The sequence below is a fragment of the Alligator mississippiensis genome, chromosome 2 (assembly GCF_030867095.1).
Source record: "Alligator mississippiensis isolate rAllMis1 chromosome 2, rAllMis1, whole genome shotgun sequence".
NCBI lineage: Eukaryota > Metazoa > Chordata > Crocodylia > Alligatoridae > Alligator > Alligator mississippiensis.
This window is the reverse complement of record NC_081825.1, coordinates 187047476-187070593: the sequence shown is the minus strand read 5'-3', so window position 1 is coordinate 187070593 and position 23118 is coordinate 187047476. Positions and strand designations below refer to the sequence as shown.

The 23118-nt window shown below is 44.5% G+C and overlaps 1 protein-coding gene across 5 annotated transcripts in view; it reads left to right on the top strand.

Moving 5' to 3' along the window:
- The window catches only part of MOB2 (MOB kinase activator 2), a 197958-nt gene extending 175414 nt beyond the window's left edge, over positions 1-22544 (top strand). For all 5 annotated transcript variants that reach the window (XM_014602396.3, XM_014602394.3, XM_006259672.4 and 2 more), the window contains exons 2-5: positions 3788-3948; positions 5601-5694; positions 18014-18138; positions 21247-22544. In XM_014602396.3, coding sequence (XP_014457882.1) covers positions 3788-3948; positions 5601-5694; positions 18014-18138; positions 21247-21566 — 700 coding nt within the window. In that variant the 3' untranslated portion in view covers positions 21567-22544. The remainder of the gene's footprint in view (positions 1-3787; positions 3949-5600; positions 5695-18013; positions 18139-21246) is intronic.
- The last annotated feature ends 574 nt before the right edge of the window (positions 22545-23118 follow it).

Below are 23118 nucleotides of genomic sequence, written 5' to 3'. Positions count from 1 at the left end.
AGTCTGAGCGTGGCATTCCTGCGCAAGGAAGAGGTCAAACAGGCTGCTCCTATGTTTACAGGGTAGTCTGATTTAAAAAAAAGAGGCTGGCTACTGCAAAAGACTGTTTTCTTCTGGTGCTACTCAACCTTTTCACTCCACAGCAGTTGGGAGTGTTGTGAGTCTTTGAGTAGATCTAGGAACTGAGCATAAGTAAAATATACCTGCATAGCTGCTTTAAAACCCCTCAGAGCAACAGTTGCTTATTTTAGACTTTTTGTTTTTTGTACCTGGAGAATAAAATAAGATGTAGCAAACAAAGTGAAGACGAGCCATTTGTTCTCCGTACCTGGAATGGTGTGGGTTTTACTTTGCAGCTCTCCTGTGTTTAATGCCTCTACTGTAAGGCATGCTTTAATATGAAGAAATTGAACCCAAGCCCAATGCAGAATGCCTCTTTGGGTGATAGTTGGAAGAATTAGTTCATGGTTCAGGTTCTGTTAATTTGATGAACTCAGGAAAGAAACCTTCTTCTAGATTTTTATAAACTTGATCTGGTCAATTTTGCTCATGGTAGGAACTGGGTGAGATAAGCAGTATAATAAATTTAGCTAGTTTTTGCATAGGTAGAAATTTAGTTGACCTTCTTGTTCCACTTCTCTTAGTTTATATATAATACTTTGGGTCACAAAAGTACTGTCTCACAGCCAGGAAATTTAAACCTTGTTACTGTACTGAGATGAAGTACAACCATGTTCCGTAAGCTTGAGACTTCCTATAGTGTTTTCTGTGGCTTGTAAACACTCATGTGTACACATGGCATGTGTGTGTACAATGTTCAGACAAACAAGGTGAGGGAGTCCTTTGCAGCAAAGATGATCTCTCTGTTGCTTCTTTTCTTGGTCTTTTCTCAAGGCAGTAAGCAAGTTGCATCTTCCCATTACTTTTGCTGGTCCTGGTCAGAAAAAAGACAATGTGCTATGTGTAAAACTGATGTGGTTGTGAGGCACTCCCATATGGTTGTCCTAGTTTCTGCCATCTCACAGATTCACATAAGTTTAGGGCTGGATGGGACCTTGTGAGATCATCGGGTCCAGCCCCCTGCTCTGGCCAGGAAAGACTGCTGGGGTCAAATAATCCCAGCAAGGTGTGCGTCCAGTCTCCTTTTGAAGATCTCCAGGGTAGGTGCCTGCACCACCGCTGCTGGGAGTCTAACCCAGAGTCTGGTCACACGAACTGTGAAGACGTTTCGCCTTATCTGGTCTGACACTTTGGTAAATAGTTGTTTGCCTAGCCCCTGATGCTCTCCCCTGATATATTTGTAATGTCACAGAGTAAGAGAGCATAACACCAGTCTAGGTCTCCCATACAAAGGTGCAGAATAATGGCATGGGCCATGTGAATTGTTTTTTGGTTTCTTCTTCCTAGGTTTATTCCTTGAAGTTAAATCCTGATAATCCTTGTCTCTTTGGTAGTGGGAGACACTGTAGTCTTCCTTCAGGCTTTACTGAGCTGTAAATCATGGTTTCCACAGGGTCTTCTGCAGTTGTAATTACAGTTCCCATGCATCCGGACAAGGGCACTGCTTGAAGATTCCTTTGAAGTCTGCATGCTGCCCGTTTGTAGCATGAAAGTGAAGTCGGATTTCCCTGGGAGAGAATCAGGGTTAATTTTGACAAACTTGCTGCCTTGATCTCCAGAGGTGGGCTCTTCATGTAGCTCTGAGAAGCATAGTTTATACTAACCAAGTGTGATCAAAAGTAATCTTGGCATCTGCTGTCCTAGAATGTATGCGCCAGTGCTAAGCACGCAGTACTTGCAGTATTCTCCTGCTCAGCACCAAAGCTGAGTCTTCCAGTTAGGTTGGCTTTGTGTCTGCAGAGACATGGGAGACCAATGCACAGAAGCTGGAGTCTGCATGCTGCCTCCTGAAAAGGTGGTGTATTAGCACATTCAGACCCTAGTTAGTGACAGTCAGGCATAGTACTATAGTTTGGATTGAGATTCTTGGGATTGGACTCTGAGGAAGGCTGTGGCAATTGTGGGGTAGGTGGTTTCTCTTCAATAAGGTAGAGGGAAAAGATAACATGTCTTGTATGTAAATACACATTGTAGCATGTGGCTGTTTGCCTTTTAGAAAAACCCCAGCGATGGGTTCCATAACACCGTTGCACTGGTATCTGCTGTGCACTTCCAAATTTCTCATAGCTGAAGTATGAGATGTTGGGTGATTTGAAATGTGATCTAATGCATCAAGTCGTTCTGTCCAGTAGACCTGAACACAAGGGCACAGTTTGAAATGGCAAGAGCTGGTTTTATCTTAATCTTCACTGCACAGTTGCCTACCATGCTCACTCTAGAAAATCTCTCAGCAGAGTCCTGGGACTGGAATGCTGTTGCTCAAAAATGATCTTCTCTAATCTGGCTGTGTTAGGGAAACCTTGATTATGAAACCTTTACTTGTACCACTGACTTCACGTGTAACGATCTGAACTGTTTTATTCCTCCTCAACATACCCCCCCTTCAATAGCAAGTACTAAATGCTGTTGTAGTATACAACAGACATATTAATATATGTTTGCATTATGGGAGTTCCTAAAGGCCCCAGTGCCGTGTTGTTCTAGGCACTGTCCATATGCCTAATGAAACTGTCAGTGCCTGAAAAGAGCCTGCAGGCCAAATAGACAAGATAGAGTAGAGGATCTATAATACCTAAGTCTGCAAGATGAAACCCCAACTTTGCATGATAATTCAAAGAAAGTGTGTACTTTCTTTCACTGTGTTTGTTTTTAATTACCTGCATTGTCTTTAATACAAAAAACTTGTGAGAGAAATGCAAAATACCTGAAGCTGAAGGCAGGTGACCTTCAGATATGAGAGTTCCTGGGTGTTACCCTACTTACTGTAATAGAAGGCATCCCTGAATATGACCCCCCCCCAATAATTAGATTCTATATAAATTTGTTATAATTTTCCAGGTATAGAATCTAAGTATTGGAGGGTTGTCTTGAATTCCCCCCCCCCCCCAACACGCGCACACAGTACAGCAGGGGAAGGCAGTAGATGGGCGGGGGGGGGAGGTCAGGTGGATCCCTCACTCTTTGCCCTGTCCACTTCTTCCCTCTGCAGTCTTTCTGCCCCCTGCCACCTGCACTCCCCACTCCCAGCTCCACAGCCTCTGCTCTTCCCCCCTGCTCCTAGTCTTTCCCCTTCCCCCTTCAACTCCCCCAGTCTCTGCTTCTTCCCCTTCTCTCCTCCCTTCACCCCTGCCCCCATAACTGACCTTGCTCAAGTTGCAGCACAGCACATGGCAGCTCAGCCCTTGCCTGGCTGTGCAGCAGTGTCCAGGGCAGGTGAAGGAGTTCCCCAAAAGAAACCCCAGTCTGAGCCTTGAGCCAAGCTAGGAAGGAGGGAAGTGGGAGGGGGGGCAGAAGCTGCAGGAGGAGGCTGTGGGTCTGACTTTGTCCCTGGCTCAGGGCCAGAGTTGGAGCCTCATCAGCTGCCTGCTTCCCCTTCCACTTTGTATGCAAATCTAAGACAAGGGGGTTTCCCCCTCATGCTGATGGTGGGGGGAGGGGGTCATCTTATATTAAAGTAAATACAGTACATTCCTATTCTTTGCTAGTTCAAATGGCAGGGATCTGTGCAGAACAGTGAAATGAATGAATCAGATGATGTGCTACAAAAGAGAGCAGCAAATGCAGGCAAATGGGAGACAAACGTGCGGTGGAGAAATTAGATAGTCAGCACTGCAGTGCTTTCCAGGACTAATGGTAGCTTTTCCTTTCCATTTTTGTTCCTTTGCAGGAAATCCAAGGGAAAACCAAATGGTAAAAAGCCAGCGCCAGAAGAGAAGAAACTCTATCTAGAGCCAGAATACACAAAGTCCAGAATTACTGACTTTGAATTCAAGGAACTAGTGATGTTACCGCGAGAAATAGATCTCAATGAGTGGCTAGCCAGTAACAGTAAGTAACATAAATACAGCTTGAAGCCTGACATCCACACCCAGAAAGCCTCTTATTTTTCAGGTTTCCTATTTTCAACACTTAAATAGTCACTGAATGTTTTAACATGATTATTATGTAATGTTGGCCAGCGTATCTCAAAGGGAAGCTAAGGGTATGGAGAAACATACATTTTTATTATAGCTGCTTTAGAAGGGGTAGGGAAGCTGCTGGAAGCATGTCAAGCTGCATGATACAATTTAGCTAAATTGCCCTAACTTTTGACCCTAAGAATGAAACAGATTGAGTTCGAGTGGTTTCACTGCACTTCATTGACTACAGGCTCATGCAGACATAAGTTGCATCTTAACAGCTTGTATTAGTATTCTTTGATATTGTTGCAGTTATTACATCTCTCTTTACCCAAAATTTTTTGGTGCAAACCAGCTGCACTCTTCAGGGTAGAAACATTAATGTATTCTTCCCCTTCTTACCCCTCTCAATGATTCACTGATGAAGACATTAACCTCTTTAGAGGTCTCTTGAGGGCCATCATTTTCCTTTTGAAGGGTCTGCTAAGCCTGCTGACTCGACATGTTTATGGCTGGAGGTGTTGGTGTTCTAAAAACATTTTTTAAGAAGTCTGACTTGTAGGCAAGTCCTAATGAATCACCCAGATTGTCGTTTTTTCTTTCTTTCTTTTTTTTTTAAAGCAGGCAGCATATAACTTTTGGCTGGATTTTCTTCTCCATTCCCTTCCAAATCTCTGTGGAATTAGCTTGAATGTCCTCAGTCCTCATACAAGTGGCTGACTAAAAGTTATATTCTGTGAGCAAATGCTGCATCAGTACCCCATTGTCTCTTCTTTCTGACCAGTTGCCTGCCTCCTGCTGTTCAGACAACTTTACTAGTCCTAACCTGAAGCTACACCCAGTCATGGTTATTTCTTGAGCAGTTGGTGCTAATCCTGAGAAACTGCTTGCTGGCCTTTTGGGTGCTGACAGTTTCATTATGCATCTGAACAGTGCCTAGAAGGCCTTTAGGACCTCCTGTAAATCCAAATGTATGTTAATACAAAGTATACTAGTGCTCATTAGGAATTGGCTAGACCACTCTAGTCCTGTTTCTCTGGAGCAGGATTTAAATCCTGTGAGTTGACACATTGTGCCAGTTAAAACTCTTAAAATTAATTTGTAATAGTTCCCTTGCTCTTCAGTTAAATTACTGTTATGCTGATTTTGTGTGTGGGAGCTGAGGTGCTTTACAAGGGAGCACAGTGTAACAGTGTGTGCTTTAAACATAGCAGGAAAAACTGCATTAAGTCCAACTTAAAACAACAAGACTGAGCAAGTCTCTTGACTTGAGGTCGAAAGAGTTGGCCATTTGGCTACACAGGTGAAGCTTACTGTTGGGACATTTCCATTCTCGCTGGTTAGTGAGTGAGCGGAGCTGATGCCTTACGGTGTTTTTGCTAAAGGAAAACAGAACCATTCATGCCTCATCTTTGTTTAACCCCGCAGTTACTTAATTACTAAGTTGAACAGGATTTGGCCAAAGGAGACTGAATGCATACAAAAGCACAAGTACAGGATAAAGCCATTTATTAGGGGGATTACCAGTGTTAATAAAAGTGGTTTATATCGCTGAATTTGTGTCTTTTTTTCTTTTTTCAGCCACCACCTTCTTCCACCACATCAATTTACAGTATAGTACAATCTCAGAGTTTTGTACAGGAGAGTCTTGTCAGACCATGGCAGTGTGCAATACGTAAGTGACAACCTGTACATGTTCACTGTTGAGGGCTATGGTGGCTTGAGGGCTTTGGTGGCTTCAGCACAGCCTAGAGAGCCACTGGCTGGACCTGATGGGAGGGAGGGGGGTGGAAATGCAGGCAGATTGGGAGGTGGTTACAGGCACCATCCACTCAACCACAGAGGGTGAGGAAAATCACCCTTTCCCACAATACAAAGCAAGGTATAAGCGAGTTCTTGCAAAGCCAGCTTAATCAGCAAAGCAGCAGGATCATCAGCAGTAGCAAAATGCCTTGTTTGGGGTGGGCTGGAGGAGGCATGGAAAGCAAAAATGGTACTTGACTGCAAGTGCTGGTGGGAGTTCATAAGAGGCAAGAAAGAATAAAAGAATTAGTGAAAGCCTCCCAGGACTCCCTCCAGAGCTGGAATGCTAGCTGGGCACTGGGCCACTTGACAGATAACCCTCTCTGTGGGCCACTGGCTGTCTGCCTGGGCTCTTGGGCATGGAGAATACAAATGACAGCACCGCAAAAGGAAAAGGTCTCTATGTGTCCACTCTAGTCTTGATCCAGTCTCTTAAGGCTGGCTACCTGTCAAGCATGAAGGAAAGCACTGTTTCCCTGTGTACATTTGAATATGCTAGGTGCAGTTGGGGGCATGAGAAGTAAGGAATTAAATTGCTGCACTTGTCTAAGACATGATGAAATCTGAAAGCTTCAGCCAGAGTGTAATTTATCTCATGTGAGCTTCAAAAGGTGTTAGTATCTTACATGTTGACAGGACCTCAAGTATAGGAGGCTTGAGAGGCAATCCTCCTGTATCCACATGCTTGAGGACTGTAGCATGTGCGGTCTAGGTGTAGAAGTAAACAGGAAGAGACTGATGATTTTGTTACTGACAATTACCAGGAGATAACTGAGATCCATTTCTGCAAGGAATATGGAACTGTCTGAATGTTTCAGAAGTAGCCTGGAATGTTGAGTGATAAAACCAGGGCAGTCGCAACGATGGTGGGCACCGTGGCTTGGTACATGAAATCTGTTGATTGACAGGGTAAAAGATACTAGTCGAACAGTCATTTTCACCTCCAAGCTTCCTTTTCTGCTTATCCCTGTTGTAGTTCAGGCTTTCAAAGGAGTTATCTTGTTAATGTGACTAGATAAACAGCACAGGGGCTGAAGCTGGTAGGATGCAAGTGGAGAAAAGTCACAGGGTAGTCTTCATGCTTGTGCTCTACTTTAACCGTGTGAGTTTAATGGTTTTCTCTAAGCATTTGATATCCCATAAAATAGAGAAGTTGTAATTTTGCACTAACTATGGAAAATGTGAGCAAGACGATTTAAAAAAAAACAAACCAACAACCCAAAAATGAGCGACTGGGATAGAGCAAAGAAATAAATGGATTTTTATCTCTGAAAAGTTTGATAGCCTTTTTCACTTAGAGTGCACTTCATCCGAACTAGAGGAAGCGTTGCTGAAAGCTGCATTTCTGTGCACGCTGTTACGTCTCAGCTCTGTGTTCTCGGGCAACCCTGGCACAGGACGCAGCCTGTCTGACTCACAAAGGACTCACCCTCCCTCCCCCCCTCTACATAAACGAAACTGATTAAGATGCAGTGAGAGACGCACCTAAGACCCTCCAGATAAGGGTGACAAGAGTGAAACAACTGCCCTAGGTCTCATTTGCATCCCAGATGAAACCAAATGACCATTCATTTACATGAGAGATGGAGAACAGAAAGCCTGAAGCAGAGACTACAGTGAATTCTGGGACCAGAGAAGCAGGGGAGCGCTGCATGATGGGGAATCTGTGCTCCAAATGCTAATCAATCCATGTTCACACACACCCAGCTCAGCATTTATCAGACCAGTTCTAATCTGGGTTTACAAAGGACTCCTCCCCCCCCCCCACACACACACACCCCCCTACCTCTAAGTTTAATAGGCATCTCAGGCCGTACATTCCCCGGTCCCACTATGGGAGGCCTATTTAAACTTGATTGACTAAAACTCGGTTGCCAGGTTAGGGAATGCTGAGGCAAGAGACTGAATCAGAGGGGGTATGGGCAACATTTGAACAATGGGTAAGGGTTCATCGCAGCGTCCAGCCTGTTGGAGCCCTAACCACAGGTGTTGTCATGCTTTTCCCAGGATGACTGGTGGAAGTCCTCCTGCCCAAAGTTTATAAACACTCCAATAATTGCCTTAAGTCTGTTAAAAGACTATAGTAAGATCTGGAAAAGTCATGCTAAGCTGAGGCTTGTTCACAACAAGTAAAAATCCAAAATCCTGATGCTGCAAGCTATCTATTGTTTCTGAAGAAACCGTGAGATATCCCATCAGTATATCTGCTATCTGTAGGAATTTCAAGCTGGCTCCCAAGTATCTGGTTACTCCCTAACCTTATGTGTTTCCTGATTATCAATCAGTTTTTCTTGAGATGTTCCAACCCAGATAAGCCCTTGTTAAGAGAAAAGACAATGATTTACACTATTGAGAATGCTTCGAAGCAGCTAAACTGAGGATATAAAAATCCGTAAAAAGCAGCAATGTGCGTGCTTCAAGAAGAAAAATCGTGTGCTGACACCATCCCCTGTTTTTTCTTGGGACGCTGGAAGAACAGATCATCTCCCTTCAAAGATTGTGCTAAGAATTTTACCTGTCAGCTTTGAGACTCATGTACCTTGGACTGGTGAGATCCCAGTGCTCGCTCTCTCTTTCTCTCTAGGCATAAATTTCTGAACCTGAACTGTATTAGTTAAGCTTGAGCTAAGTATTCCCAAATACTTAGTGAAACCAGGGTAGTATTGTAATTGTTTGTGTGTGTTTTTCCTTTGCATGTCTATTACTACTAGTACCATTATATATTTCATATACTTAGCAATAAATAACCTTTATAGTCAAACTGGTAGTAACTGGGTACATTTTTCCTTCTCTACTTCTCCTTCCTCACGTGCTCTGCAGCAACGCTTCTTTTACCTAAGCTAGAGATCCCTGTGAAGCCCAAAAATACTGTGGGGTCTGCTCATCAAGAGGCCAGAGATTGAGACGCGCTGAGTTTGAAACACATAAGGGGATCAGCTTGTACAGGCTGATTGACCCAGTTTGACTCGGACGTGCCCTTATGAACTGAGTGCTGGCCCATGAGGGTGTCAGCTGGACACCCAGCTGGATTCAGAGGGATTCTGTTTACCTGTGTGCTTGTGTCTGACTGCAGTTTATTGTTGCTCTGATGAACTGATTCTTGGCACATGAGGGTGTCAGCCTGTCTGTGCTGATCAACCCGGCCGGGTCAGGCGTGTCATGTTAATCTGTGTGTGTTTGTGTGTATGACTGATTTGGTGACTGGAGGAACCCAGCCCCATTGAAACTGAGTCCTGCAAAATAGCTCTATTGGGGGTGAGGACTTGCAGAAGGGAGATATACAGCTCCATATAGAAACACAAGTAACACAAGCAGCACATTGACAGAATTACCAAGACCTTAAAAATGTATCCCTTAAATGAGCACACCCCAAAGTAATGGGCAAATCTGGTAACAGTGCATGGACAGAAGAGTTGACAAACTGATAAGAGGAAAGATGACTTAGAGGAGCTCTTTTTAAAGCTTCCTCAACAAAGGAAGCACCGTTTGAGTAGAAATTGGCAAAAGAAAATGAGAGCAGATGCAGGCTGTAGCCAGAGAAGATTCCGAGTTCTGTAGTTGTCTTTTCAGCGCCAGAAGCTGATACAGGCAAGGGACGAGTGTTCCTGCTCTTTGTTTCAGAAAACTAAAGTTGCAGCTGTTTGGAAATACCAGGAAGCAGGTCTGCACTTTGTTTACAGAATTTCACCCAACTGGATTTTCTTCCTTGTACCCTGGGGCAGATGAGTGAATCATATTTACAAACTTCAGCCTTGGTGCTCTTCTGCTTGATATTGAGTCCCCAGTTATGGGGAAACACAGGCCGGGGGTCATCCTCCTAAGTGCCTGTACATGTATGTGTAAAGCCAGTACATGTATGTGTAAAGCCTTTACTTGGAAGCTCTGGTCCTAGTTTCTTGCTCTGAAGGTACCTCACTTTTTACTTGTTTTAATCATTATATGCTTGTCTTCTCTCACTTCACCCCAAAACCCACCAGCACTTATAAAAGAGCAGCAGCCCCAACAGCTACACCAGGACTGTCCTGTTTTGGGGGAGCCAGGGGCTGCATACTAGAAGAGCTACAGACCTAGGGGATGCACACCACATGGCTGGGTGGGTGCTCCTCCCAGTCTTCCCCCTCCCTACTGTATGGGCTGCCCAACTCATTCCCTGTCACCTGCATAGTGTGGGTATTGCTTCCCCTCTAGCAGCTGTTCATGCCACACAGGCAACCTGGCCCCTCTGCCTCTCCTGGCCATGTGTACCACCCACCCATGATGTGGGCAGCCCAGCTCCCTTTGCCATATGCACAGCTTGGGCACTTCAGCTGCCTCTTGGCTGCTGAGGTAAGAGCAACTTGGGTGGGGACTGTCACCTGGGTGGGAGCCCCCATGCTTAACCCTTCAGGGGTTACATACAGCTCACAGGCCACCAGTTGGACAGCACTGAGCTACACTACAAGTTATGTAGTGATTGAAGGGAGTTGCCCCAGTTACTTATGCATGACTGTATGCCACTTAAACTCCACTGGCATTAGGCTCATTTTTTCACCCTGTCATATAGCATATCCCTATCCTTGTTCCATTGGACTGAAAAGCCTTGGACTGATATAATTTAGTTCAGTAGTTGGACTTATTTAAAAGAGAGTGCTGGATGTGGTTGGATATTGTGGTAATGATCTAGTGTTTTGTAGTTGTCACTTACTCTCCACCCTCCTTTCATACCATGTCTATGTAAATCTTCTCAGGGCTTAACTGCTTCTCCGTGTGTGTAGATCTGTTTAGATTATCAACTCTTATTCAAGGCTTAAATATCAGCAGCATATATAATTTCATAATATTTTCTATTCTAGGGCTACCTCCTACACCAGTGGTGCTCAACTGCTAGCCCACGGGCCAGATCAAACCCCCAGTGCCAAGTCATTTGGTGCTCGGGGTTCCCCATGGGTTATGTGGGAAACTGCAGGGGCTGTGTTCTTGCGGGTTAGATTGGATGTGCATGACAGTGCATGGCCTAATTCTGATGCACAGGGCCAAGCAGGGGTGGCATGGGGCCCTGGAGCCTGAGACCACATGTGCAAGAGTGCAGCAGGACCTGATCCTGGCATGTGGGTTCAGATCCAGCCCACAGACTAGCCCTGTACCATTCACTTAGCCCATGAGGTAGAGATGTTGAGCACCGCTAATCTTTTGGAAATAAATTCCAGATGTAATCTAGCCTTTTGCTATGTGGTGTGTTCCCTTGGAATGAGACTAGAGCTGTCTCACCTTTTTCAGTATTCATGTGTTACTTCTTAGTAGTCCACCTAGGCCAGCATGTTATGTCATCACAATATGGGATCCTGTGTTCAGAGAGATTCCTGGACATTTACCAAAAGCTTTTCTTGGGGTCTTCCTTCACAGATTTGGTCCAGTCTTTTCTTTATGAAGGACTTTTTTAAAAAAGATTTTTCTTGTCAAAATGACAGGTGAGACTCTTAGTTTATCCGGCATCCAAAGTCAATTAAATAGTCTTCCAGGTGGTGCTGGCTTTGTTAAAGAAAACTCTCTTTGTTGAAAGCAAACAGAGTAGGGAAATTTCTATAGGTAAAATATGGCACGAGGTTTTTAATCTCAAAAGATCTCGAACCAGTTCATAATCTGCAGATGGAGCCCTGCCAGGCATAGCAGCTAGTGCAGCCACAGGCAGTAGGTAGCCAGGGTGGCACCTTCACAGCTGTAAATGGAGGAAACTTCTGGTCACAGTTACCGAGGCAGTTGGCTTTTATGAAAGAAGGCCATGAGATGTTCAGTGTCCAAGAAGAGGAAACAGGAGGGGATGCAGATGCATCTGGTATAAAGGCCAGAACGGCGACTGGCTTGGCAGCCTTAATAGTGGTAACAGTGCAAATATCTCAGTAAATCCCTTTTGCAAATCACTTACTTTTTTTTTTTGCTCATTAATATGATCACTTCTGGCCCATTCTAGCTGTCTCTCAAATTAAAAGTTGTGTTTAGCATATGCTTGGTAAGAATTTTGGAGCAAATATAGGTCCCACAGTTTCAAGTGTCACACTTTTTGGGTAGACGCAGAACCCAAGCTGCTCCTGAAGGTAACTGAGCAGACCTGCTTCAGCAGGGAATTGTAAAAACTGCTCACAGATGATGGGACAAGAGCAAACTGCTAGTACATTAATTTTAGGGTCTTTCCACAATTTATGGTTGTCTTTAAATTAGCATGTTCATTTTCCTAAGGTTTTTCTCCCTCTTCGGCAATCTGTGTCAAATTCTCCTCCTTCCCTCCTCTTCTGACTTGAGGCAGAAATTTCAAAGCAGCCTAGGTGACTGAGCCTGCAAGCTGGCTAATGTGCTCACAAGTACTTACTGTAGGTCTGCTAACTTCCCTTGCAGTGAATGTTTAAGATCAACTGACAGTCACTGGAGTATAGGTTTCTAAATTGCCTGGGTGGATTTTATTCTTGTATGAGGTGTCCTGTACCATCCACTGAAATCCTGAATTTGTCAATTCTAACCCACCCCCTCATTTTCTTATCCTCTACTCTCCTTGTCAGCTGCTCTGTTCTAGGCTTTTATCCTTGCTTTAAGGAGAGTGTGTTGCCTATCTATCCTAAAGAAAGCCAGACTAAAACCAGCACATTTTGCTTCATCGCCCTTCTTACAAGCTGTTACAAGTTTTGACTCCCCTGCCCCCCCATCCTCTTCCAATCTGACTTACCCTGAAACAATTACTGAAACTCTTTTCCAAAGTCACTAATGATGACTGTAACCATTGCACTTTATCTGCCATGCATTTGATACAATTAACTGCTTTTCACTTCATACCCTTTCTTCCTTGAGCCTCTGCAATGATGGATTGTCTGTAGAGTTTCCCCCCGCTCCATTCAGCATTACTTTTGGATTAGCTGCTTCCTTCTTACCCAGATCTAGGGTGGACCTGAGCAATCTGCCTTAGTGTACCATGCTTTTCTGTCCTTTTGCACTTGTCCTCTTCTGTTCCCCGGTCTCTTATCACCTTGATGCTGACTAACTAAACTTTTGTCTGTGCGCTAACTCCTCATAATACTTATCCTCTTCTGTAAAGCATAGCAAAAAGCTACACTTATTTCTAGGGATAGGATCTCTGTGCAGCCACTATTGCCAGATCATAAGCTGCCTGCTTAGAAGAGTGTCCCCTGGGAGGTGGGTTCATATCTGCTTTGCTCCAGCATTTGTTCACTGAGTTAGGACACTTATTTCATGCAGGTCCCTGTATTAAAACTGGATAGAAACCAGCTACAGAGTTGTTACACATTTTCAAGCACTAACTTTATAACTGGTTGACTCACAATAGTCATTTTTGTGTGATAATTACTTTGCACATGTGGCCAGTCTAAATTTATTGTGTGATTAACCAGTTAATTGCATAATAAATGTAATGTAAAGCAGGGACAGTATATTAGGCACTAATATAGTGTGAGGTTAAAACAGTCTGCCACTTCTGGCTGATTTCCCCCCCACACTGCATTGAGGCCCGATTCCTAAGTCTGGTTCCAGCATTTTCTTTGTACCTATTTTGCAGAGGTAGGCTCTCTTCTCATGTGCCATCCAAAGTAGGACTCGATTATTGTACTGACTCACCCAGAAGGTGATCACAGTTCTTTGTGCCCTTGGCACAAATTGGGAAAACATTTACAAATGCTTAAACACATTAGGCGCAGTCCACACTATGTAAACAACTTAACTAAAAAGTTGATCGGGCCTATGCTGATGGTGATCCTTCCACAAGATTCAAACTCAATTGATAAAATGGTTTGTAAACCTGAGGCAGATGCCTCTGACTCCTTCGCCCTATAATGGGTGCTTTGTCAGGTAGCTGTGTGTTCTGCGGCATGGAAGAGCATAGCCAGCTCTCCGCCAGCTGCTTCCCCCTCTTGGCACAGGAGGTGTTTCAGGGCAGAGAAAGGTAGCGTCAGCACAGCGTGTTCCAACAGTGCTGGACTAATGGAACTTATTGAGCCCAGTGTAAATTATGTGTAACTGTGTCATTGTGGCTTACTCAGGTCTGGGGCTGGCTCAGCCCTGATGACTCCTGGTATTTGAGTTTTGGTTAGTTGTGTAAAGCAGAATATGTTATTTTAAAGAGAATTAAAACTGGTGGTAGGAGACAGGATCTTAAATAACGGACATCCCCCTGGGACAAAGCCTTTTATTCTGGGATCCAGATATACAAGGATTATTTTGGTATACAGATAAACAAGCCCATTATCTGAACCCAAGTACCTGTGAAGTGTTTGAATTAACACTTTGCACAGGACTAATGTGAGTTAATTGCCATTCAATTCATTTGCACTGATTGTCCTGGCCTGTTTTGATGGGAGTCTAAACCTGGAGGATCAGCCCCGGATTAAAGGGTTGGGTTATCTGTTTTTAGATTCAGATGGAGGTTCTGTCTTTCAAGGCAGGTCTTTGCCTGATATAGCTCTACAGAGATTTCTAATCAGTCAATTTTTGCACTTGCTTGCTCACATATACCCTACTAGAGTCAGACCTACTGTTTTCAAAAAGCTGAGCAAGGATATGCATTGTCAGCACCACGTTAAAAATGTGCAGAGAATGTATCAGTGCATAGTCTTTAACTTGCTGCCAATTGAGGGAAATTCCTACAAATCTATACAGGTTTGTTCCTGCAGTTTTCTGTCTCTCATGATTACTGTAGTGTGCTGCGGGTCTGTTGAAACTACAGCTGTAATGGGGAGACTGGTGCCAGGAAAGCCGCCGGCTCCCCCCCCCCCCCATTTCTGTGGACCAGCTCCAGGCAAATCTCTGGAGAGGTTTCTTCTCCCTCCGTACAGCTTGGTTCATGCATAAAGGTCCTTAGGGATATTTTTTTTTATCTGGGCAATGGAAAAATTCTGTTAATAGAACACCATTTTAATTACTACTTAATCTCAAACCCAATATTTCCATTTAATTGCTTCAGGATTTATCTGTTAATCAGTGTGTACACAAGGAGCTTCACTTCTAGCCTGTGCTCCTATATCTTTCCAGCTGGATGCGGTCTGGGCCTGCTCTGGGCAGACCAAATCAACATGTCACCCAGTCTTCTGGGCACCCTACCCAGGATATGAAGGAGTGTTCCTAGGTGAGCCTAATGCCCACCTTATCAGGGATTATTGATACATAAATGGCTAGACGTAGTGTAGTGAAGCAATAGTTTGGCTAGGGCTACAGGATTAATCTCACTTAATCGTTTCCAGAAATAGCTTGTCTGAGGAACGTCATATAACAGATCCCTGGCTTGCTGTAGACAGTTGAGTTCAGCATTTGGAACGATCTACAGAGAAGCTGTGTCTGATTTTTGTAGCAAAGAAGGAAAAAAAATGTATATCCTTCTCCAGCTTGGACTTACAAATGGAGCTACATGAAGACTTGCATGGTGGCTAGTAAACCCTGCCCACACCACAGTCTAAACTGGTAGACATCCCAGTGCAGTCTGTGTCTGGCAATTGACTGATAACTGAGGAGTGCCCAGGATGCTGTTTGAGTCAGTCCTCTTCCTTCTCTTGAAGGATGACTCAGAAATTTAAACCTGGATCTCCCAGTTCTAGCAGGCACTCCTTGTGTAACCTTGGGCAAAGGCTGCTTCATCTTTCCCAGTTCCCCATCTTTAAAACGTAACTGATATTGCTTTTCCCTCGCTCTGGCTTTCTGGGTATGTCTCTTCCTACGCATGCATGCACATAATGGATTCCTTATCTTGGTTAGGCCCTTAGGGTGGCACTATGATACAAATCAGTAGCTTTGTCAGCCTTCTTAAAGTTAGCCCTTTTGTTGATACCACCTTTTTTGGTAGAAGGGAGATAATGTATTTTTCTCAGTGGTGTAACTACTGGGGTAGCCACCCTGGGCACTGATTTGCAGGGGAAGGGATCAGAAAAAGAAGCTCATGTCACTGCTGCGTGAGCACAATTGTATGGCACGGCAGAGACCAGAAGATACTCTGTGCATGGCAGCTTCCCTTAGGTGCCTGGCCATGTCACTACGCCTCTGGTAGCCTTTATTCATTTTATTACATTTTTCTGTTGTCTTTAGAAATGGAGATCTTTGATAGCTGAAGCTAATCAACGTGCCTCTGGCCAGTGGACCCAATTATGATTGCTCTCAAGGGAATTGACGCTTTGTCAGGACTTGATGTTTTGACATTTACAGTTTGCCCGTCTCCTGCCCTTTCTAAAAAAAGGCTCAATCACTTGTTCAGAATAGTGAATATAAGGGCAGGGGTGTAGGTTGTAGCCATGTTGGTCTAAGGACATAGGCAGACAAGGTTCTTTGGGTAAATCCAATATCTTCTTTGCAAGCTTTTGGGTACAAATGCCCTTTGTCAGGCTGACAAGGTTCTTTGGGTGAATCTGATATCTTTTATTAGACCAACTTAAATAGTTGGAAAAAGGCTGAGCTGTTTGTAAGTGCAGGCACCTGCAGTAGCTCAGGAGCAGAGGAGTTGGGGTCTGGCCTAGTGAACAGCAGGGATGCAGGAGAGATCTGACTAGTTGCACAAGCTCTTGAAATTGCATGGATCTGGTATAGCAGTTAATGCTGCAGGAGCATAGGAGACTCGGAGTCCAGGATAGGGTAGCTGGTATTATGAGGCCACCTTCTGGTAACTTATTATTATTACATTAAATAGCATTTTATCTGGTCTAGAAACTTCAGCCTCCTGTCTGATTTTTTTTTTTTTTTTTTAAAGTAGAGCCAGAGCTAGAACCAATAGTGTCATTGTTTCTTCATTAAACCATAGTTTCTTAAATACTTAGCACTTGCTTCATGTGTTCTCTTGGAAGCTTTCCAAAGTACTTCACAAACAATTAAGCCCTATTATATGGAGAGTAGGGAGGTAGGCAGATTTCCCCCCCCCTCTCACTTGAAGGTTAAGTGATGTAACCAAGGTCACTCAGTGCATCTATGTGAAAGCTGGGAACATAATTGAGGAGTTTCAAGTCTTGCTCTAACAAAAGTGTCTCCCAGTGTTACCTCTGGCCCTTTTCTGTCGATCTGCCCTCTGTTGGAGGAGCGTATCACTTCAGTGAGGAAAACTTTATTTGGGGCTTTGGTTATGGAAGCATTTCATTTAGAAGCTGCCTGTGATTTTAAGCTTATTGCTAGGACAACTGAGCAAGCTAATGAGAAAAAGAACTGGCCAGCAGAAAGTGTTGTGCTGTATTAAAAGAGAAGTGGATGCATTGTATGGTTTCAAGGATGTATTTGGTAGCCATGTTGGTCTGAGACCAAAAGAAATGCAAAATTCTTGGTTCAGAGATGGTACCTTTTATTAGACCAACTAAGAAATCCCCCCAAAAATCTTTCTTTGCAAGCTTTTGAGTGCACACACCCTTCTTCAGGCTGAGGGAAAATAAAAGATGGTAGAAGTCCCCCATGGGTAGAGAACAAACTTCATTTTGCACAGAGGAAGCTGAAGGTAGATGTCTGTTCCTCTGGGTCCATGAGAGTTCCTTTGTGGGACTTGCTCTTTGATGTGCAAATAAGGCAGGATTTATTCCCTTGGGGGTATCAGGTAGCAGAAAGGCTGAGAGGTATAGAAAACTTTTTGTTGTTTAGCATTGAAGTTTATAATTCCAAAATCGGCTAAAATTCATCATCTTCCTTGTTTCAGGGATGTATTTGTTAGGCGTGTTGGTTTGAGACGAAAAAGAAATGCAAAATTCTAAAACTCTTGGTTCAAAGATGATACCTTATTTTATTATTTTATTGTCCCCAAAAGCTTGCAAAGAAAGAAGTTTTTTCCCTCCGATTTCTTAGTTGGTCTAATAAAAGGTATCATCTCTGAACCAAGAGTTTTAGAGTTTTTTTGCACTTCTTGTATGGCTTCAAGCCATTTAGCAAGACATTCTATAGTGAGCTCCTTCTACGGAATGGAATCAGAACTTGTGGTAGAGGCAATTATCGTTTATTAGACCAACTAGATTTTTGCAAAAACAATTCTTTAATTGAAAGCTTTCGAGCATCCTGTAATACAGCTACAACCTGGATACCTTCTACAGGAATGGACACCTGTGCTTCAGTGGCAATAGATAGCTGTCTTGTGGTTGAAGTTGATAGGTCACGTACAACTTTAAACTACATGGCCAGACATGCCCGTGTGTTTTTAGCAACCTGCTGTAAATTGAGCTAAGGGTCCTAGGTATAATGCATGACGCTGTCAATTTTCTCCACAGACAGTACTACTGGTATGATGAGCGGGGAAAGAAGATAAAGTGCACGGCTCCTCAGTATGTTGATTTCGTCATGAGTTCGGTGCAGAAGCTAGTGACAGATGAGGATGTCTTTCCTACAAAATATGGTACGTTTCCTTCTGGGGAAGGCCCCCTGTGAATCCCAGTAAAAGGGATTAGGGTCTTGAACGAGACATATATTTTTCTTTGCTTAGCTTTGATTTGACTCGGGCTAATTGTTTTGAAATGTAGTAAAATCTCTACCGCAGGACTTTCTATGGATTGCTTTTTGACAGGAGTCCAAGATGCTTCTGGTAGCAATAAGAAAGAGGCATTCCCCGTTACTTTCAGTAACGTGCACTGGAGTGAAACTTCAGCCTGATTTATCGGCCTTGTAGCCTCTCCTGTGAAATTTCCCTTCCTTGCACATTCTTGCATGACTTAGGGCCTTGTTTCATTGCTTCAGTAGACAACAAGGAAACCCAAGCCAATTCAGTAATGGTAGCCTAACCGGAAATAAACATGTGATATTGGGGCAGATAATCTTCAGAGTAGGACTTTCTAGGAGTCTGAATGCCAGAGGCTGTAGGGCAGTGGTGTAACTGGGTGGAGCGAAGAGGCAAGAGGGGCAACTGTCCCAGAAGTTGACCAGGGGTGGAAAAAAAGCAGCTGCTGCCATCAGCCACATCTTCATGATCATGGCAGCAACCAGAAAGTCACCACTTCCTCTTTGCTCCAGGTGCCTGGCCACATCCCAATACTGCTGCTGTAGGGGGGAGTGGGGCAGGAAACAGGCATCAGTCTGAATTGGCCCAGCATAAATATTCTTTTCATTAGCATCTGCTGGGTGTTGCTGTGAGAGATGGGATACTGGGACCTTCTAGGACCTGTGGTCTGTGCCAGTCTGGCACTTCTTATGTCCTTATAAACACAGCCTACTTAACTCCTGGTGTTTGTGACACGTTTCATGCCATGCATTTAATTTGGGAAAAGGCAACTCGCTTATCAGAATTGTCAGATATTTTCAAAATATGGACCATATCTTTAGTCAACGTTGTCCAATTTCTAAGTGCCCAGAAGCCAAATGCCCTATAGGCTACACCATGGTGAGCCTTGGCCCTCCTGGGCTGCACACTGCGGGAGCGTCCTGTCCGTCTGTCCGTCCATCCGATTTCCCCTCCTCCCCCCCCAACCTCAACTGATGCACTGTCTGGCCCTCTCCCCCCACTGCACTTTGTCCAAGTAGCCACCCTCAGGCTCATGCTCAGCTCCCTGTACCATGCTGCCCTTCCCCCTGGGGCAGAGGCAGGAAGCAGAAGCCAGAGGGAGGGGGAGCCTAGATATTTCTTCTGCTGTTGCAGCCAGACTAGTGGGAGAAATGGAAGCAGGGTAGGAGCCCAGGGGCTGCGACCTCGCCCCTCGTGGGTCACCAGTTGGACAGCTCAGTCTTGAGTCATAGGGACTGCTCCTATCACACACTCAGCTGCAAAACCATGCTGCAAAATTAGGACTTGCTTACAGAATTAATAGTGGAAGCTCATTTAATTATTTAACCGTTCTGCTGGTGGCTACAGTTGTATTGGAAGCCTTGTGCTACCACCTTCTCCCCCTCATTGTTGCCAGGCAGCTTTCTCTTTCCTGTTTCTAAATGCAGTGATCCAGGTGATAGGGCTATCACCAGGCAACCTGTCAAAGGGCTATAGATTTAATAACACACTGATACACATGTCCCTGAAGATGAATCCTAGCAGAGATAAGGAGACCCTGGAGACCTGCAGAGTCCTGTGCTCCTTAGCCCAGCATATCTTTTTGGCTGCTTGACAGATGTGGCTGTCAGATTGTTTTGTAGCCAAGCAACTTACTGGCTGATGTGCAGGTCAGGCTGAAGGGGAAAACGGACCACCTGCCTCTGTTACATTCCTAGGGCCCTTGTCCCACACTATACCTTGGGATGCTAATAATGAGTGTACAGAGCCAGAGGAGAAATTTAGCAGTGAAGCGGTCATGGTGCCATTTACAAGGACTTTGGCTGTGGTCAAATTTCTGCCCCAATCCACATGTGGTTGGTGCACCCAGGACTCTGCATGGGTATGTCCAAGGGACAGGATACCATTTAAATTTAGCTTGTCTAAACTTACGTATTAGCTTTCTGGGGCACCTGGGCTTTTTTCCTAAGACTGATGGCCTGTAGCTCTACGACACACTCCAAAAATGAAAGACGTAGTTACCCATGTTAGCCTGAGGTCAAGCAGAAGGTAGGGTAGATTTGCACACTCTGGAATACCAGAATTGTGATTCTAAATGAGTGCATTTAGGTTCTGCAGCACGCTATACATTTTGCAGCAAACAACTTTGAGGTCTGGATGGGCTGTGTACATGCTAGTACCTAAGCTGGTAATGTGTGTAGAATTTCCTTCTGTCAGCTCATTCCTTTGCTCTGTGGATCCTTCAGCTTTCACATGCATATTTGTCCCACCCATGCTAAAGGCCATGGGAAAACCCATGCATGGGTGGACTGAGACTACAGGTAGGGCAGAAATGCAGTTGGAAGTAGGGGAGTGGCAAAGGTTGAGACACAGAGAGGCATGTCTTTGCTGTTTTCCTAGTTCAGGAGTTGGTATTAGTGCAGCCATCCCAAACAACTTCAAAATTCCAAAGTCAGGCACCCTGAATTAGGCAATTAGAAATGTAAGTGGGGGTACTTCTTTATATGGTTCCTAGCTCCTGAGTCTTTAGCGTTCATTCTTTCTGGCCTCTTCTGCAATGAGGAAAACAAGAAGCTTATGTTTAAAAAAAGAAAAAGAAAAGAAAGCCGAGACTTTCTTTGCAAAATCCCTGAAGTCTTGGATTAAAAAAAAAAAAAAGACCAGGAAGTCTCATTGAACGGGGAATCGGGTGTGGTATGTCAGCTGATGGGCTGTTTTCTAGGTGCAGAAAGCTGAAGATAATGCCCCAGTGTGGGGATTGCCAGCCTGCAGCACATTTATTGTAAGTAGCATGAGCCACCTGTGTGGCACATGTCAGATTGAGCAGGGAAAGGGGATTAGAATGGCACTCAAGGAGGGTGTGGGGCAACCAGAAAGGTTGTCGTGCAATCTTGTTTCTGCTTTACTGCTTCGTAGGCAGCAAATGGTGGCACTAGCCTGCTTAATGCCCAGGAGCAGATGGAAATGACAGAGTTGACTGCCTAGAGCTCTTCTGCATGTAATGGCTTTTTCTTTTCATCTCTCTCATAGGCAAGGAATTCCCCAACTCCTTCGAGTCCTTAGTGAAGAAGATTTGCAAGTACCTGTTCCACGTGCTGGCCCACATCTACTCCTCACATTTTAAGGAGACTTTGGCACTGGAGCTGCATGGACATTTAAACACCCTCTACACACACTTCATCCTATTCATCAGGGAGTTCAACCTGGTGGACCCTAAAGAGACCATCATCATGGACGACCTCACAGAGGTCCTCTGCAGCAGCAGCAGCGGCAGTGGGAGTGGGGGTAGCAGTAACGGGAGCGGCAATGGTAGCAGCGCCGGAGCACAGAACCACGTGAAGGAGAGATGAGCCTTCCCCTAGGATCAAAACTAACATTAACCGAAAAACAATATTCTATATCCTATGTGTGTATGCGTATGTATATGTGCTGATATATACGGACATACACAGCGATGAGTTTGAGAGAATGCTGCCACCACAGGACGTGTAGTCGTATGGGAGTGTCCGGAGCTTTTGTTTAATTCACCATCTGGCGAGAAGTTGCACCAATTTTATTTTATTTCCCTCCCACTTCCTCTTCCTTTCTCCCCATTCAGACAGATGCCGAGTGCTGTTTTTAGAGAAGAAACAAGGTTTTGAATCAGGCTGCTGTTTTTCGGTCAGTCTTCGGTCGCAAGTGCAAGTCCTCCTGTCTGTCTTTCTAGGATGGTGGTACTGCCATTTTAAAAATATATCTTATTATGTTATCAGAAGTGACTTTTACTTTGAAGTGGCTTAATGCAGATTTTTTTTTTGTTTTGGTTTTGGGGTTTGGTTTTCGGTTTGGTTTTTACATAGACTGCCCCTTCCCCTGCCAAACTTCCCAGCCGATTGCATCTTGCCCTTGGCTGTCATGGAACGGGAAGAAGAAACGCCTGGCTTGACTAGAGTAGTAGTAGGGGCTTGCGACACATTTAGCGGGTGCGACTCCCATCTGTCCCGTCTACCTAGTCATGGTGTGTGAACCTGCAAGAGAATCCACAAGCCTGTCTGCTTAGTGCTCCTACCAAATATTTACTAGTTTCTCTGCCCCTCCCCTGCCTCCAGCTCCTCCTTTCCCAGGCACGCATCCAAGAGCAAGTGCAGTGAGATTGCTGGGGTCTGAACCCCTCTGCGTATGAGCCACAACCATTCATTTCCCATTGAAAAGGGAGCCCGGGGGAGGGGAGAAGGGTGCACTGAGTCAGTCACCGCCTGTGCTAGAGAGATGGCTGCTGGCATAAAATTATATTGTTGGCTTATTTTAGTTCATCTGTTCAATAATAATAATAAAAAAATTCTATCAGGCACCAGCCTCGTTTCTGTGTGCGCAGCGTCACAAGTCAAGAAAACTGCCCACAGAAGATGCAAGGGCTGGTTTGCCAGGAGTTAACACAGGGTGCTGATGGGTTGGCACACTGTCCATGGAGTTGGGTTGAAAACGATGCCATCAACCAGTGCAAACAATTCTAATACCACCTTTTTTTAAATTTTCATTACTAAAATGCTCATGCTGTTGCATGCCCTTAACATGATTGGGACTCCATAGTACTAAATGCTGCACAAAGAACTGCACAGTGCTCCTGGGCTGAACACCTTATGGTCTTGGAAGTAAAAGAACATGGCTACAATCCTGCAGATGCATCAGATGCTGGTTAATTTGCCACTGGGTATCTCTTATGAATCCAGTTCAAGCAGGATGTGAATTTGGGAAGAACTAAGTCTGTCTTAGTTGCATTTCTAATGGACTTTTTACAAACATAGTTCTTGAGATCACTCCTGTGTACAGACAGTGTCATACACTACCAGGGTAACTATGGAAATATGGAATTGCTTCTCTTGCCTGCTTTCATATCCCACCTAATCAGTGCATAAACATTCA